The 16488-nt window shown below is 43.1% G+C and overlaps 1 protein-coding gene across 8 annotated transcripts in view; it reads left to right on the forward strand.

Annotated features, from left to right (window-relative positions):
* Positions 1-16488, forward strand: part of LOC142589820 (mitochondrial adenyl nucleotide antiporter SLC25A23-like) — an 88978-nt gene that overhangs the window by 3674 nt on the left and 68816 nt on the right. For all 8 annotated transcript variants that reach the window (XR_012829981.1, XR_012829979.1, XR_012829982.1 and 5 more), the window contains exons 4-7: positions 1662-1773; positions 7144-7302; positions 8818-8964; positions 10405-10515. Coding sequence is in view for 5 of the 8 variants with exons in the window: in XM_075701414.1 (XP_075557529.1) it covers positions 1662-1773; positions 7144-7302; positions 8818-8964; positions 10405-10515 (529 nt within the window). In the remaining 3 variants the exon portion in view is untranslated. The remainder of the gene's footprint in view (positions 1-1661; positions 1774-7143; positions 7303-8817; positions 8965-10404; positions 10516-16488) is intronic.

Here is a 16488-nt window from a genome sequence, read left to right on the forward strand (position 1 = left end):
GCTAGCTTTATTAACAATAAAAATGCTTTATTGAGGCTCATGTAGCCCTATAAAGTTGTATTACATGCTATGAAGCTTTTAGGTTAATCTGAATCTTAATGTCATGTCTCTAGAAAGTAAAATGGGTGATTACTGCTTTGTTTTAAAGGAGCACTGAAACGAAAGCTGTGGTCGACATGTAAGCCAAATATTCCATTGCATGCTGTAGGCAACCTCCAATTTCGTATAAGATTCCTTGCTCTCTCTCTCTCTCTCTCTCTCTCTCTCTCTCTCTCTCTCTCTCTCTCTCTCTCTCTCTCTCTCTCTACTCTCTCGGAGCTTTCAAGGCCCCCTTTTTTTTTTTCTGCACTTTGTGGTGTCAGCAATGACATTACAGCAGGCTATCATCAGGTAGCATAAGGCCATAGACTCAAACCTCTTGCACCTAATTTTTGGCCATGAATTACTTGCAAGCACAAGCTCACACATGCATTCTACACCCTTACAGATCTGCTAGGAAGCAGAGAATCGGCATTCATTAAAGTGTCTCACCCATCCTATCGCTGCTTATATGTTGCTATTGGGCACCTTTGTCAGATGCAAACCTCGAAAGGTTATCATTGAAAAGGTTATTCAGGCCTAACATGTTTACAAATACAATTTTATAATTTACGTTTACAAAATCAAATTATATTAACTGAAGTGAAGACTACGAACGCTGGCCAGTCATCACCAGCGTTAGGCACGGGTTCGTCGTCTTCACTCCAATTTATGTTAGTTTAGCATTTTAGTTTTCTTTTGCCCATTAGCAAATTTAAGTCGTGCACCAGAGCACTTTTACTAGAAAGATATTGTACTTAATATGCATAACATCACCTTTCATTGCTTGCTGTATCTGTACTTTATTCAGTATGGTTGTTACATTTCAGAAGTTGTGGATGAACATTCCAAATTCAATGTACTTGCATTTTTTTTTCTTGTGTGTGCGTGTGTGTGTGTGCGTGTTTTAGGAGTCAGTAGCTAGATAAAACTATAAGTTTGTTACATATTCAGTCAAGTTTAGATATAAGATTTTTTCACATTGACTCACTTCGCATCTTGTTGCCATACATGACACTTATTGTTTTGAATTTATGTTCTCACTTTAGGCCTTTGTCAGGCCTTTGGCCTTTAGCTCTACTGCACTTTTCTCTACTTTACAGAAGTAAAGCACTTCTTAGTAAGAACAACTTAAAAAGGAGTGATAGGGAGGACATTGCCTTAGCTCGGAGAAACCAATTAAACAAGGGGGAATGGGAAAGTAAACATTGCACTCTTTATATACCTCTCCATGTTAGGTCCTTTTCAAAAATAACTTTGGCAATATATTCCTTGAAAGGCATCACATTCATTTCAGTGTATTGGCGAGGTTTAAAAGAGAAAATGTGTTTTAGAGCCCTTTTAAGCTGTGCTTCTGTGCCTGTGATTGATAATTCCAGAGGTGGTGTACAATAAATCAGAATAAATCATTGCATAGTTTGTGTAGATTTCGGGGAAATAATGAAAATTCTCAAAAGCAAAATGATTAGCATTGGTGTGATATTTGTGCTGTGCAGCTGTCTTGGCAGCAACTTCACAGGTACCAGTAAAAATTTGGTTTGTTGTAATTGAAAGAATGAATGTGAATCTCTTCCCTTTTTCAGAATGGACAAGGATGGCTCTTTGACCATTAACTTTGAAGAATGGCGTGACTATCTGCTCTTTCACCCTAGCTCAGAAATTCATGATATAATTCATCACTGGAGACATGCTACAGTAAGCTCTTCATATTTTATATGTTGCCAACTCTCATGTTACTTCTAAATGAACTTCCAGCCTTGGCCATATAAGGTATAATAGTGCTCTAAATGATTTTTTGTGCACCAGCAGTGGCATTGTAATTACACTCTGGGACATTAACTTCATTGAAGTTGTCACAATACTGCTGTGAAATTAACGAAATGAAAAAAATCTGGCCTTCTAAAAGTGTTGATGCTTTTCATAGGTAAATTGTACTTGAGCCTAAACCTGAACTATGTTGTGAATTTTTATATAGCTCTTTGGTTTGTTTATTTAAGCAGTTTCTCCAAACACTACTTGTTCTTGTCATGCCAAATACAGCTGTTTGATTATGTGACATTTTCACTGTTATGGATTTTGTGCTATTCTTGCATGTATAGGTCAGTGAGGTTGATATAACAATGTTGGCTCGTTTCTTTCTCTTGTCCTTGAAGAAAAACAGTCCTGGAACCTTCCTTGCCAGCACATTTTGGGGCATATGTTGAGGGTAGCAATGGGACAGTCATGACCTTCTCTCTTAAAGGGACACTAAAGGCAAATGATAAGTCAATGTGGACTATTGAAATACCATTTGAGAAATTTTGTAGCGCTTGTTTCGCGCCAAGAAAATACATAGTTTATGAGAAAATTGCATCTCAAGGGTCCAAATGCCTTTTGTAAAATTCAAATCTCCCACCAGCCAACCGTGGGAGTGGTGACGTTGCATACGCCGCCACCCTTTGCTGCCGTTGATGAGTAAAAAGGCCCCCGACAGACGGCAGTACCGAGCCAAGACAGAACGGTGGATTCACCGCTGCAGCTGCTTTTTGGTAAAGTGGCGTAGACCGTTCGGGCATCCCGCGACATCACATGGAAGTTGAATTCTCTGCTACTTGCAGTTTGTGCGATTTTCGCGAGCAAGCAAAACCAGCACAACACTATGCAATAACGAAACTAGTGAAACGCGAAAGCACGAGCGACGCGAAGTCGAGCGAAAATGAAATCTTTCAACCGCTCGCATCGTTGTCTAGGGTAACTTCATTTAGTTCTTCTTTCTAAAAATGAAATAGAACCAGATAAGTAGCATTTTGTTTCGTCTTATCATATACAAGGAAGTTTTTTGCAACAAATCGTTGAGTACTAGTGACAGAATTTAACTGAAAAGTCTCTAGCCATGTCCTGCATTTACCTAGATTTCTCAATTATTATGGCTGTGTTTGCGATAATATTGACGCCTTAAAGATTCACGAGCACTACTACATCACTTTAGCTTGACATAATATTTGCCTTTAGTGTCCCTTTAAACACACAACTACCTTGTAGGTAGAAAGAATGAGAGGGCAGACAGAGTGCTGACACACACACACATACCCCTTTCAGTCACGGCATACACTTTTTTGTATGCAACTTTTTTTTTTTTGCCTTTTCTGTGCAGTGGTTGCAAGAAATAGACCACAAACATTAGGCTTAAGATAAATTGAATATTCCGCTTACTTAAAGTACCTTCACTTCACTTCAGTATGAAACCTATTTCCGCAGACGACCAGTTTGGTGAAGACACTGCCGTGTTTGACGTGAAACATTTTGGTAGCAATTGCAAAAGAATTGTTTTGCCTTTCTAGTAATGCCTACAGCCAGTAATTATCATGTGCATGTAATTCAGGTGGGTGATTCAAATCTTTTCATGACAAAACATAGCACAACTGACTTACAATAATTAGATAATAATTTACTCTAATTACGATGACTCATCATAACATGCACAGAGTCATTCTACCACTTTGACTTGCTTTCAATGACGTCTCCGGCACCTTGGCATAAAATTTTGCAAATTTCATACATTTATCAACAGTTGATCATAATTCGTGACTGAAGGAGAGGCACACACACACGCACACATGCATGTACACATGTACAAACACGAACAAAAAATCTAAACAGAGCGAGATGCGTGCAATACTAAGTGTCATTTGTGATTATCTAGAAACTATATTTCTTTTTTTCAGCAGTGCAAGCGATGGCACGCTAACATACTTGCCACCAGCTTTACTGATGAATGTGAAATTTCACATTGCTATTTGTTGGGCGTGTTGGTAAACTGATTTGGAAAGCATATTTAGTGCCAGCAAACAAGGACAGAAGGGAGACGACACCACAATGCGCTAGTATCAGCAACTTGATTTTCAGGAAACACACCAACCCATGCACAGTTGCACCACTTCATCCAAATCTTAACCATCCAAAAAAGCCATCTCCTTATCTAACAAGTCGACCGAAGGGGCACTAACACATGTATCACTATTCCGACAGATAGCCTGAGCCTCAATAATCTCTCGCACATCTTTATCTTTGTGCTTCACAAGAACCTGGCAGGATCCATACACGGGCGCACAGCCACATTCTTGACAGTGGGTTGACAGATGACCGTATTGCTTGTTTTTCACGTTTAGGCTATGTTCCCGTAATCGGTCATTAAGACACCTTCCTGTCTGTCCGATGTATTTTTTCCCACATGACAGTGGGAGCTCATAAACAACAGCTTCTATGCAACCCACTGGTGCTTTACGATGATTCATAGAGCATCCGACAGCTGGCTTACGGTATGGGTCCGTTAATTGTCATATTTTTGCCAGCTTTTGTGGTGCTGAAAAGACCACTTTTGTGTCCCCCCAGCTAGCCATTTTCTTAAAACTATGTGCCATTCTATGCAGGTAGGGCACTACCGCTACCTTTCCTCTGCGTTCCGTCCGTTGATTTGCGGCCTCCCAAATTGTGCTATCTGACCCACACCTTTTTAGCAGCCCCTCTACAACCGAAACTTGCACTCATTCCGGAAACCCTGCTGCTGATAACCTTCCCAACTGATCCATAAGACTCGTATAGATCTTCTGGTGGCAAGATTTCTTTAATGCATTTCCAAAGCATAAGTTGGCAATGCTTCTCTTGACGAGCTTCGAGTGGGCTGACCGATACGGCAACAGGGGCTTATTAGCTCTAGGTTTATACTCCCAACACGTGTGCCGTTCCATGAACTCGAGTTGAATATCTAAGAAACGCAGCACGTTATCGGTGGGCTCTTCAATCGTGACAGTAAGTGGGCTAAGGCCTACAGAAAAAACTTAGTAAAGCTTGCCTACCGTAAAACATGCGTCTGGTTCGAAAAGGACAAGGTAGTCATCAACGTACCTGACAACTTTAACCACCCTGTGCTCCGACAAGGTACGGGACAGGTTTTTGTTATGGTGAGCTAGAAAAATGTCACTTAGTATAGGCGCCAAACATGAACCGATGCAAACCCCCTGCTTTTGAATGAATATGTCGTCATTCCATGCTGCATACGTCGAGTGAAGGTAGCAACTAAGCATATCTAAAAAGCCCCAAACGGATAAACCGGCTGCATTTGGAATGAAACCACGCCATACTCGTCTATGCACTCTTCTACACAAGTTATTGGTTTCTTTTGAGGCAAGGAGTAGTACAAGACCTTTATGTCAAAGGAGCAGGCTGATAAGCTTTTGTCAGAATTTTCTTTCAGGAAATCTACGATTTCTGCAGAGCTTCTAACCAAAAATGGGTCGTCAATATTAAGAATTCTGAGCTTTTCTTGCGAGAAAAGAAAGTAACTTTTTTTTTACCAAAACCATTACGAACATAGCCTAAACGTGAAAAATAAGCAATACGGTCATCTGTCAACTCACTGTCAGGAATGCAGCTGTGCGCCGGTGTATGGATCCTGCCCGGTTTTTGCGAAGTACAAAGATAAAGATTTGCGAGAGATTATTTGAGGCTCAGGCTATCTGTCGGAATAGTGATACATGTGTTAGTGCCCCTTCGGTCGACTTGTTAGATAAGGAGACGGCTTTTTTTGATGGTTAAGATTTGGATGAGGTGGCGCCACTGTGCAAGGGGTAAATAGGTGTGTTTCCTGAAAATCAAGCTGTTGAAGCTAGTACATTGTGGTGGCGTCTCCCTTCTGTCCTTGTTTGCTGGCACTAAATATGCTTTCCAAATGAAATTTCACATTCCTGCTTAGTTTTTGCCTCCTTTAGAAACTTAGTCTTATATAACAGAGGTGGGAAAGTAAAAAGAAAAAAATACCAGTTCATGTATTTACATATGTATCCCAAGGTGTCTCATAAATTGTAGAAAGTATCCAGCAGACATGAAATAAATGTAGTTTCTTCTGCTCTGTGCATACTCTCCCAGCGCATGCAATTTTATGCGTAAAGAAAGATGGCGAACATGCTCCACCAATCATGCAGTGAAAGTGCACTAACTGTATATCAGAAGTAGTGTATGAAATCCCACTAAGCTGTAGTAAATTTTACATAGGACCGACAGGACATTTTCCGACTGACTTCCAGGCAATACCAAAACAATGTAACAAGCAGATAATAGTCATTTAGCAGTTCACTGTAAAGAGTCTGCTTGCACATCTTTGTTTGATGAGTCTAAATTTCTAAAAAAAGGCAGAAACTAAGCAGGAACGTGAAATTGCAGAGGCGTCACCTGGCTTTACTTGTTCCTCCAATTTTCAGTCTGTAGTGTTTGCTATGTTAACATGGTATAAAAGTTTGGTTTTTCAAAATGTGGCTTGTAATTTGTGTCAACTATAGTAATGAGGGTCATAATGAAGCACAATGAGAAGCTTCGAAATAGACATGTGGCCAGTGAAGGATGTTATGGTCACATGGGGTGCACCCGACAGGGACGATGATTAATGTTATTACAGTGAAAAGGCAACAGCACTTCTGTGCATCATCAGACAAGGCATACAAGCTATAAGTGCATTACAAACATGGAAGAAAGTCTTTACAAGATATGCATGTCATGCATCCATGTCTACCCACTAATGGTTAGCAGCCATCGTGAGGAGCAATCCACACTAATGTGGTTCTTTGCACATTTGCCAAGTGGAAACTGTTTTATTTTAAGGTGGACAGTATGGGGGCTGAAGAAGTCTTGTATTACTGATTATTAACTACAAAAATATAAGTGAAACGGTTTTTGAATGTGAAACTTTTTTCACTTACTTTGCCTGTTTAATGCAATAATAATAATAGGGCAGGGCTGTAGTTTAGGATCATTCAAGCCACTGCAGAAAAGTTACGCAGATGTTTAGTTATGTATTAACTAATCAGCTCATTGTGTAGGGTATGTTAAGCATGGTATACCCTGCAAGGAACTGATATGTTGACATTCGTGATGAGAAGGCTATGGGGGTTTCAGTGTTTTTGGCTTGAGTGATCTTCCTATTAACTGGAACAAGTCCAGCCCTAAGCTACACTTGCTCCTTGTGGTACCTGTTTTTATGGTAGTATGTCTACTGCTGCCCCTCTGGTTTTACCCTCTCGTTTTGTTGGCTAGTTTGTAGATCTTGGGGAAGACTCCTTGGTGCCAGACGACTTCACTGAGGAAGAGATACACACGGGCATGTGGTGGCGCCATTTGGTTGCTGGGGGAGTTGCCGGTGCAGTGTCCCGAACATGTACTGCCCCTCTAGACCGCCTCAAAGTCTTTCTCCAGGTATATAATGAGCACCTCGAACAAATATATATATCCTTGGTTTAAGTGGAGCTGCTACTAGAAAAATAAAATTCTTTATTATTTGTACTAGAGGTTTTTAAATTCATCCAGTTAGAGAGTTCTTCAAGCAGATTTAAAATATTTCGTTAGTTTTTGTCTAGCTACTAAATTTCTTGAGTTATTTCCTACACAATGGCTAAATATAGTGATCTTTGCGGGCACTTTCTTGTGTATTAAATGTTCACAAGAAAGAATCATGCTATAGTTTATTTAGCTCTTTGTAGACTGCAAAGTGCCAGTGTGTATCCAAACAGCATGTACAATGAGTGTAACTACTAAAAAAATTGAGCAGTACACTTTACCTAACTTTTTTCACAATCCCATGAGAATAACCTTGTGCACTTATAAGTGTCCTATACTAACGAAATTTGGCATACGTATTCTTTAAGATATGTAAAATGCTGATATCTACTTGAAATTGCAATATCTCTCAGCAGTGGTCGCAAAAGTACGGGGTTATGTTTCATGAGATTGTGAAAAAATTTGTTAAAGTGTTGTAATTCTTGTTTGCATAGTTCCAGTAATTGTGCATGCTGTTTGGATAGATGTCGGCACTTTGCAGTCTACAACAAGCTACATAAGCACCAGCATGATATCTTTTGTGAAAATTTTATACACAAGAAAGTGCCCACAAAGATCACTATAGTTTGCAATTGTATAGGACATAATTCAAGAAATGTAGAAGCTAGACAAAAACTAATGACAGATTCAAAGTCTTCTTGAAGAACTCTCTAATTGGCTCAATTTTCCATCCTCTAGTATAAATAATTTTTAAACAAATTTTTTGACTAGCATCCCCCCTTAATGCGGTAATCTTTATTTGCATGCTTTTTGCCTAAAGCTAGCTATGCATCCATAGTTTATTTTAGTTTGTGTCCACTGATAACATAGGCACATGTGGATTTCGAATATTGCCTGTGGTGTTGGGCTGCTAAGCACGAAGTCACAGGATCGAATCCCGGCCACGGCGGCCATATTTCGATGGGGGTAAATTGCGAAAACAAGTGTGTACTTAGATTCAGGTGCACGTTAAAGAATATAAGGTGGCCAAATTTTCGGAGTCCCCCACTATGTCATGCCTCATAAACAGACCGTGGTTTCGAATATTCTGCTTAAGAGCAAGCGTTGTCAGGGACATATATAATGAAAATGCATTTTAGCATTTTAGTATGCATGCTTGCAAACTTCATCTGTACTGATCCTGCTAGTGCTTCGAAAGTACATGCTGTCTTTGCTGTAAGTTTTCATACCACTGCTTCTGAGGTGTTTTTGTGTGCAATTGATGACTTCAGCCTGTAGATCTCTACGAAAATTAATTTTTCTGGAAATTTGGCCAACAAACCTATCCTGCATGCAATGTGCAGTGTTGCTAGCTACACTGTTCTACATTTGCTTTTCTGTAACTGTGAGCTAATTAAGCTCTGTTTTCGTCTCCATCTCCATTGTGGTTAACAGGTTCGAGGTACCGAGTTCCAGTCTATCCAACAGTGCTTACGGCACATGTTGCAAGAAGGGGGCATACAGTCTCTGTGGCGTGGCAATGGCATAAATGTTATCAAGATAGCTCCTGAAAGTGCACTCAAGTTTCTTGCCTACGAAAAGGTTGGCTTGCACTTATTTCTGCATGCACTCCTTATACTTTGTAATTAATGATTTTACTTTACAGCAAGTGCCACATACAAGGAATTAGGTTAAAACTTGCACTTTGTGCTTATTGAACAGCTGCAGCAGAATGAACAATGTTAAAGTGAGGTAAAGAAGTTATAACAAATAAGATGTTGGACATATCAAACCTGCTGCATTTACTACCACCACCTCCAACTGCATGAGCAAAAGGACAAACATCCTTGTTAGTTACCAGCACGGCACGTAAGATCATCCTCTTCTGAACCTGATAAATAGGTACTGGGGCTTGAAGAAAGCCATCCATGCTTTCATACAGTTAGCAAATCTTTTTAATACTTATATCAATTTCTCAGATCACTTCTCTCCTAGTACTGGATCTATGCTTCACCATTGGTCTTAATGCTGAAAGTGTGGTAGCTGAGTGGAAAACTGAAGTGTATGTGCCTCATTTGTTAGTTATTGTTGTTCTTTTAAAGATTAACCTTCATACAAAGAACAAGTATCAAAATTTTGCTGTACTTGAATTGAGTTTTATATATAATTACTAGATTTTAGGCACACCCTTGCACATTTGCTTGCTCTTAGTTCTTGGTATATCCTGTCCCATTTGTACTTGTAAATATTCTTTTGAACTGTTGAATCTACAGATACAGGGAGCCATTGAGACCACAGCTCTGAGACGTGCTGAAATGTGGAACAGTCACTTACACACTGTGGGGCCTCACGTTGGGCGCCAGATGTGGGGTTCTCCTCCTGTACTCTTGGGACAAAGGAACGACAACACAGTAGTGCAAACAATCACAAGGGCATTTATTGCACCTTTCATAGATCAATGCCTGCTAGCCGAGTTGCTATCCACAAAACATGCCGATGGGCGTGCGACAAATCTAGAAGTCCGACTTACCGCGACCGCATAGCGAGCGAATATGTTCGCCCCATGCTGGATCCCAACGCCTGGTCGTTCGCGTGTACGGTCACGCCAACGGTGGCGCATTCCAAGGCGGCCACCCGAGATGGTCTCGCAGAAGCATGGGTCGGCGCACGCGCAGCACGGCACGTCCGTCCCGCTTGCTTCCCAAGCCCAAAAAAGGAAGCCTTCCGCTCCCGCACCCAAGTAGCCCTGCCGGTAACAGCGCAACACTCGCGCCATCTCTCGCGCTGCGCTTCAACCACATCGACCGCCGCGGGCGTCACGCAGGCCACGCGGCAAAGCGGGATTGCAGGAGATGGGGGAAAACAAGATATCTGGGGACGCGCGTGAGTCGCGCATCCCCACAACACGGACTGAATGCTGTGGTTTCATTGGCTTGCTGTGCCCATACGTACCAAAGTTTGAGGGGTGAGATGATATGTATTGGTGGCACATGTACTGCCTCAGGTGTATATATAGTGTTTTTTTGATGGTGATGTATGCAGGCAAAGCGGCTGATCAAGGGCGACTCAAACCGTGATCTGGGTATCTTTGAACGTTTTTTTGCGGGTTCCCTTGCTGGGAGCATCGCCCAAACAAGTATCTACCCTATGGAGGTGAGCAGGCTGCATAATCCAGTTCTCTGTCTACAAGTATTTTTCTGGTGGCTTTGTCAATTGTGCTTGCATACCTATGTGCTTGTGCACATGTGTGTGTGCATGTTCACTGCCTCAGTTCCTTAACCACATGGTTCATAAAAGTGCTCCTTTTGTCTCATTAATATCCTATCTATCCCTCGGCACTAATGCTGGGTTCAACCGTACAAATTTTAGAGAATTAGTATTGTTTACATTCACATATGCAACAGCATTCAATATGGTACAGTAATCCCTCATTATAACGAAATCGCTTTACTCAAAATACAGTCAAACCTCAATATATAGAACAGCGCGGTGATAGAGAAATAGATTGATATAGCCAGAATTTGCATCAGAAACTTCTTCAAATCAATCAATCATTCAAGTAAGGGCACAGCATCGTTGTTCGGAGTGCGCATCCGGTTGTGCCGCACGCAATTGGCCTAGGCCACACCAGCTTCGTCAGCCGTGAGCGCACAGTCGATTTTGCCACTAGGCCGCGCCTACTTCGTCAACTGCACGAAGTCGGCGTAGACCCTACGCCAATCGCACGCAGCGCAACCAAACGTGTGCTCCGAACAACGATCCCTGATCGCGCCCCAATCGTGGCGCAGTAAATACTCGCTTGAAGCTTCATACAAACTATATTTATTTGGCTGAAAGTACTGCAGCAGGGTAGCCTGCTTCTTATTGGCAGTTGTGTGTTTAAACATGGAGTCTTCAGCATAGTCTAAATGATCCACAAGCGATAGGCTGGTGCCTTCTATTGCGCCGCATTAGCAGCGTAGAAGGGCCAAAGCAGCTACAGCCTCAGTTGAAGTCTGGAGCGAGGCAACATCAGTGCTTGCGGGATCAACCTCGGCAGCGTCTTCGTTTGGCCGCTACTTCTGCTGCAATCTCCAAGTTCGTAAATCGAAGTATTTTGAAACACTGTCAATAACAAAGTATTAAGTGGCACCTGCCAAGGGGTCTATGAGTGAGCCAAGTGAGCGCGCGCTGTCATGCGTCTACTTTCTGGATGTAAACCGCCAGTCCTCACGAGGCTTGGCAAACACAGAGCGCGGCACCGAGGTGGAGTCAGTGCGGCAAATGCAGCGCGTCGTTGACGTTGTCAAACTAGCCAAGCTGCCACATGCGTACGCTGCTACTTTCAAATGGCACCTTCGACGCGATCGATGTGTGCAGCTATAGTGTCGAGCAGTCTGCAGTGCCCATCGCGCCACTGCTATCTTCGAGGGTGTTGCGGAACAGCTCACCGCCTGTCAACAGAGCCCACCTAGTCTGGGGTGGCGGAGTTCGATATATCCATTTTACGACCGACCCCGTTCGAAATAAAAAAATTTTAAATGCATGCGGTTTTCCAGGTGATATAGAAAGTGTTTTATATTTACAGCAATGGGGCCAACATGGGTTGCACACATGCCACCGGCAGTATTCGCGACTCTCATTCGATATACGCAATAATTGATATATCCATGTTCGATATATCAAGGTTTGACTGTATTGCTTTTTTCGAAATTTCTCTGGTCCCGACCCAAACGCATGCATTTTAAGCCGCATTGCTCGAAGTGCACGAAGAGCTTGATCCACTTGGAGCGAAGTGGCGAGCTGAGGCATTGCCACCGCCGAGCGGCAGCGACCCTTTTGCGCATGCAGTGTCAAATTAATACCGCTGGCGAATTAGTCTCACGCAGGCACAGAACAGGCCACAAAAGTACTAAACCCACGATTGATGACCACCTAGTAACGAGTACCAAGCAAGTGCCGAGTGCTCCCAGCTGCTTACTGCGGAGCAAACGGAAGCTGTCAAATTTCATGGTGCAGCACGCCCGAACCGTTAATCTCGGTCACAATCGCATCGCTGGTGTGCCCCTGGATAGAATCCACATGAAAATAATGTTTTCCTGATGCTTTGCGATGCCAGAAAATCACGATCTCTTGGATGGTGAAAAGTGGCCAAAAGACCGCAGGCAGACTTGCGCCATAGTATTCCATGGGGTGCGGTCGATTAGCAAACTTTTACCGCTCTAAAGAGCATTTCTGGCGCTGAAACGTGTCGAAAAGCACAAGTGTCCCTCTGATTGTAAGTGCCATGTTCGACGCAAGGAGCTACGTTAACAAAAATTGGGAAGACGACTTTGTGAAAGCCGGTCTAAATATTTGCTCACCGTAATCGACCTACATTGCAATAAAAACCCGCCCCTAGCTTCGTTGCATTTTTGATGGTGCAAATCGACAGATAACTTGCCAAAAACATGAAAAATCCGAGCATCACCAGCAGTGAGTCAGGCTGTCAACATAGCAGGTCAGCGCAAGCTGGTGTTTCCCTGATGATTTTCTCGAGCTGGTCATGCTCAATTCGCACCATCCAACTTTAGGCAGACAGTCAAAATGCATGGTAGAGTCATTCAATTTTGTTCTAGACATTTATCAATGGTGCGGACGCGGCTGTGTGTGAACACCGACACTGAAACCATAGAATTAGCACAGTGTCGTAGACAATGGTACGCCGAAAAACTCTTGTTTTGCAAACTTCGCAGCTGCACACTTTGGGGAAAAATTGCCCAGTAATCATGCAAAGCCACTACTGCAAAACTGTTGAGTTTTCACGATCGCACTGCCTACCCACAATGAGTGGCTAATCGTTTTTTGAGCACAACAAACACAACCTCAGATTCGAGTCATGAGGGTTCATGCAGGTCCTTGAAACCCTTGAAAACCCTTGAATTTGAAAAGATTCTTTTCAAGGCCTTGAAGTCCTGGAATTTTCACAGATCCTTGAAAATCCTTGAATTTCTTAAACTTTTATTTTTAATAAACTTCCAGTGATTGTATTTGATAAAATTTCAACCCACCTGAATTCCCGCTGCGATTTTGTTAAAAATAGGGTGCAGTTTCGTACAAAGTCAAGTAATTGCACATGCCTAGCGGACGCTTGTTAACATCTGGCCACAATGACGCTGGCTTATCCACCGTTTCCTCTCACCCATTTCCTGTGTTACTTTCCAGTTGAGTGGAGAAATGGTCGCCACTGTGTGCGCATTTGCACGGTCGAATCGTGACATTTTGTGCCTGTTTAGCGCTTGCGTGTGCGGTTGTATCGCACATTGTGTGCACGTGTAATGTTTATGCATGCGTGTACGGTTCCATCGTGACATTTTGTGCGTGCATAGTGCTCATATGTGTATGTGCGCTTGTATGGCGAGATTTAGTGCACATGGTGTGCTTGGGTGTGCGTGTATGGTGGTATCGTGACATTTTGTGCATCTGCAGCGTAGTGTGTGCCAGTAAACGTGCGTGCCAACAATGCCCGGAAAATGCAAATTTCGGAAGTCGTAGCTGAACAACGACAACTACCGAGAGTGGCTTGTGCCGGACATGTCATATCCGCACAAGGCAAAATGCAAAGTTTGCTGTTAGTGTTTCGACATCACTGCCATGGGGGAGGCGGCACTAAAAAACCACCTAAAAAGTGCAATGCATAGATAGCACATGCAAGCCGCCGGGAGTAGCTGCATGATAAGGAGCTTCCTGACTATATCTCAATGTCAAGCGAATGAACCACAGCCAGCGCCATCGCAGTCGTCAAACTTGATGGATGCGTGCAAGAAGCATGAACTTGTGATGGACACAGAAATTCTGTGGACATTGAAGGTTATAACATCGCGCTGTTGATATCATACGTCATCACTAGTAAATTAATTGTTTAAGAGGATGTTTCCATGCAGTGAGGTGGCACAATCTTTCACTTGCGGAAAGCAGAAGTGCTCGTATATTGCATGCCATGGTTTGAGGCCATTCTTTCTTGCCTCTCTGCAGTGGGAGATAGAGAACAGTGACTACTATGTTGTCTTGTTTGACAAGTCTCTGAATGAGAATTGCCAGCAAAAGCAAATGGACGTTCATCTAAGATACTGGGATGCATCACAGTCGGTCACTGTAGGCTACTTCAAATCTGTGTTTATGGGCCATGCCAGGGCTGAAGACCTGCAATAAAAACTGCTTGGTGCCTTAGAACCACTTCCGTTACATACAATGGTGCAAGTATCAATGGACGGACCCGATGTGAATCTCAAGGCATGCAGAGTCCTGCAGGAGCGCCTACAGAAGAACTATCGGGTTAGGAGCTGTAGCTGTAGCTTGCACACTGTGCATGATGCCTAGAAGGCAGGTCTTACAGCAAGCAAATGGAGCTTGGAAATTTTGCTCTCAAGTGTGAGTAGGCTGTTTTTTGATGCACCTGCCCAGAGAGAATACTTTGTAGCTGTCACCGGACAAACTCTGTTTCCTCTCAAGTTCTGTGCACATCGGTGGATTGAGAACGTCCCAGTGATAGAGTGGGTTCTGCTTCTCTGGCCTGACGTCAAAGAGTACGGGAAGTAGCAAGAAGCAAGGAAGTGAACCTTCCCAAGTGTGCTTCTTTTCAGAATGTTTGTGACTTTTACTGTGACCCACTAGTGGTAGCAAAGCTCAAGTTTGCACTTGCTATTGCGATGACCCTCCAGTCATTTTTGACACACTTTCAGACAGAAGAGCCAGCTAGGTTCTTTTTGGCAAAGGGCTTGAGAATATTGTTAGAAAACTGCTAAGGAAGTTTCTCAAGTCTTCTGTTCTCTGTTCATCAGTGGGAATTGCTGACCTCCTGAAGATTGACTTTGAAGATTTAAACAGCCATGTGCCACTCGAGAAGATAGATGTTGGTCACATAGCTGAGCAGCTTCTTAAAAGCCACAAAGTAAATGTGAAAGCTGCATTTGTGGGGATGCGCGACTCTGATATGTTGTTTTCCCACACAGCTCCCATCTCCTGTAATCCGGCTTCGCCGCGTGGATTGGTGCCAGCGGCAGTCGGTCTTATTGATGCACAGTACAAGAGATGGTGCGATTGTTGATCTGCAAACGCCACCTAACAGAGGGGTTATTTTGGCGCAAAAAGGAGAAGGCTCTTCCTCTTTGGCTCAGGGTCGACAAGCGGCACGGACGTTCCGCGCGCGCGTCTATCCATGCTTCTGTGAGACAGTGTTGTGAGGCCTACCCCGGAATGGACGAACACGATCGTTCGAACACACCACTGTTCGCGTGACCGTACGCATGAACGACCAGGCCTTGGTGTCCAACATGGGGTGAACATATTCGCTTATTATCCGATCGCGGTGAGTGTGAATTCCGCGATTTGTCATGCGCCCATCGGCATGTTTTGTGTATAGCAACTCGGCTAGCAGGCATTAGTCTATGAAACGTGCAATAAATGCCCTTGTGATTGTTTGTACTACTGTGTTGTCGTTCCTTTGTCCGAAGAGCACGGGTGAGAATCCCATACATTTGCATTTCGCATGCAGTGCAAGCAGTTTCTTCTAAGTGTCACAAAAAAGATCCTGGAGAAGAGCCCCCTGCGATATCCCATTGTGAGAGGCCTCATTTCACTAGGCCCCAGGCAGATGTCATCGAAGCCGGATGAGTGTCTGGAAGGCTTAAAGAAAGTTCTGGATGCACTCATTTCAGCAGAGAGAATCTATGAACATTCAAGGGATATTGTGCTTGCACAGTTCATTCAACTGCTACAGGAGCGTAAACATGAGTTGCAGCTATTTGAAAGGAGCTCGCATACACTTGACAAGTTTTTTTGTTAACTTTTGAAGGTTGGCTCGGCATATGCCGAGCTTTGGAGGGTTGTAAAACTGCTGCTTACACTTAGTCATGGCCAAGCAAGTGTAGAGAGGATTCAGTGTGAATCGCCAGGTTTCAGTAGAGAACATGAAAGAAGTGGCTCACATTTCACGGTGCATTATCTGTGATGCTGTACATGTAGCAGGTGGCATTTTCAATGTGCCCATCACAAAGTAATTGAGAGCATCGTAGCTTCTGCGAGGAACCAATACAATGCCTTTTTGGAAACACAGAAAAAGCAGGAGTGTGAAGATGCAAAACAGAGGAAGAAACATTGCGTTGATGA

This window comes from Dermacentor variabilis, chromosome 1, assembly GCF_050947875.1.
Source record: "Dermacentor variabilis isolate Ectoservices chromosome 1, ASM5094787v1, whole genome shotgun sequence".
In the NCBI taxonomy this organism is placed as follows: Eukaryota; Metazoa; Arthropoda; class Arachnida; order Ixodida; family Ixodidae; genus Dermacentor; species Dermacentor variabilis.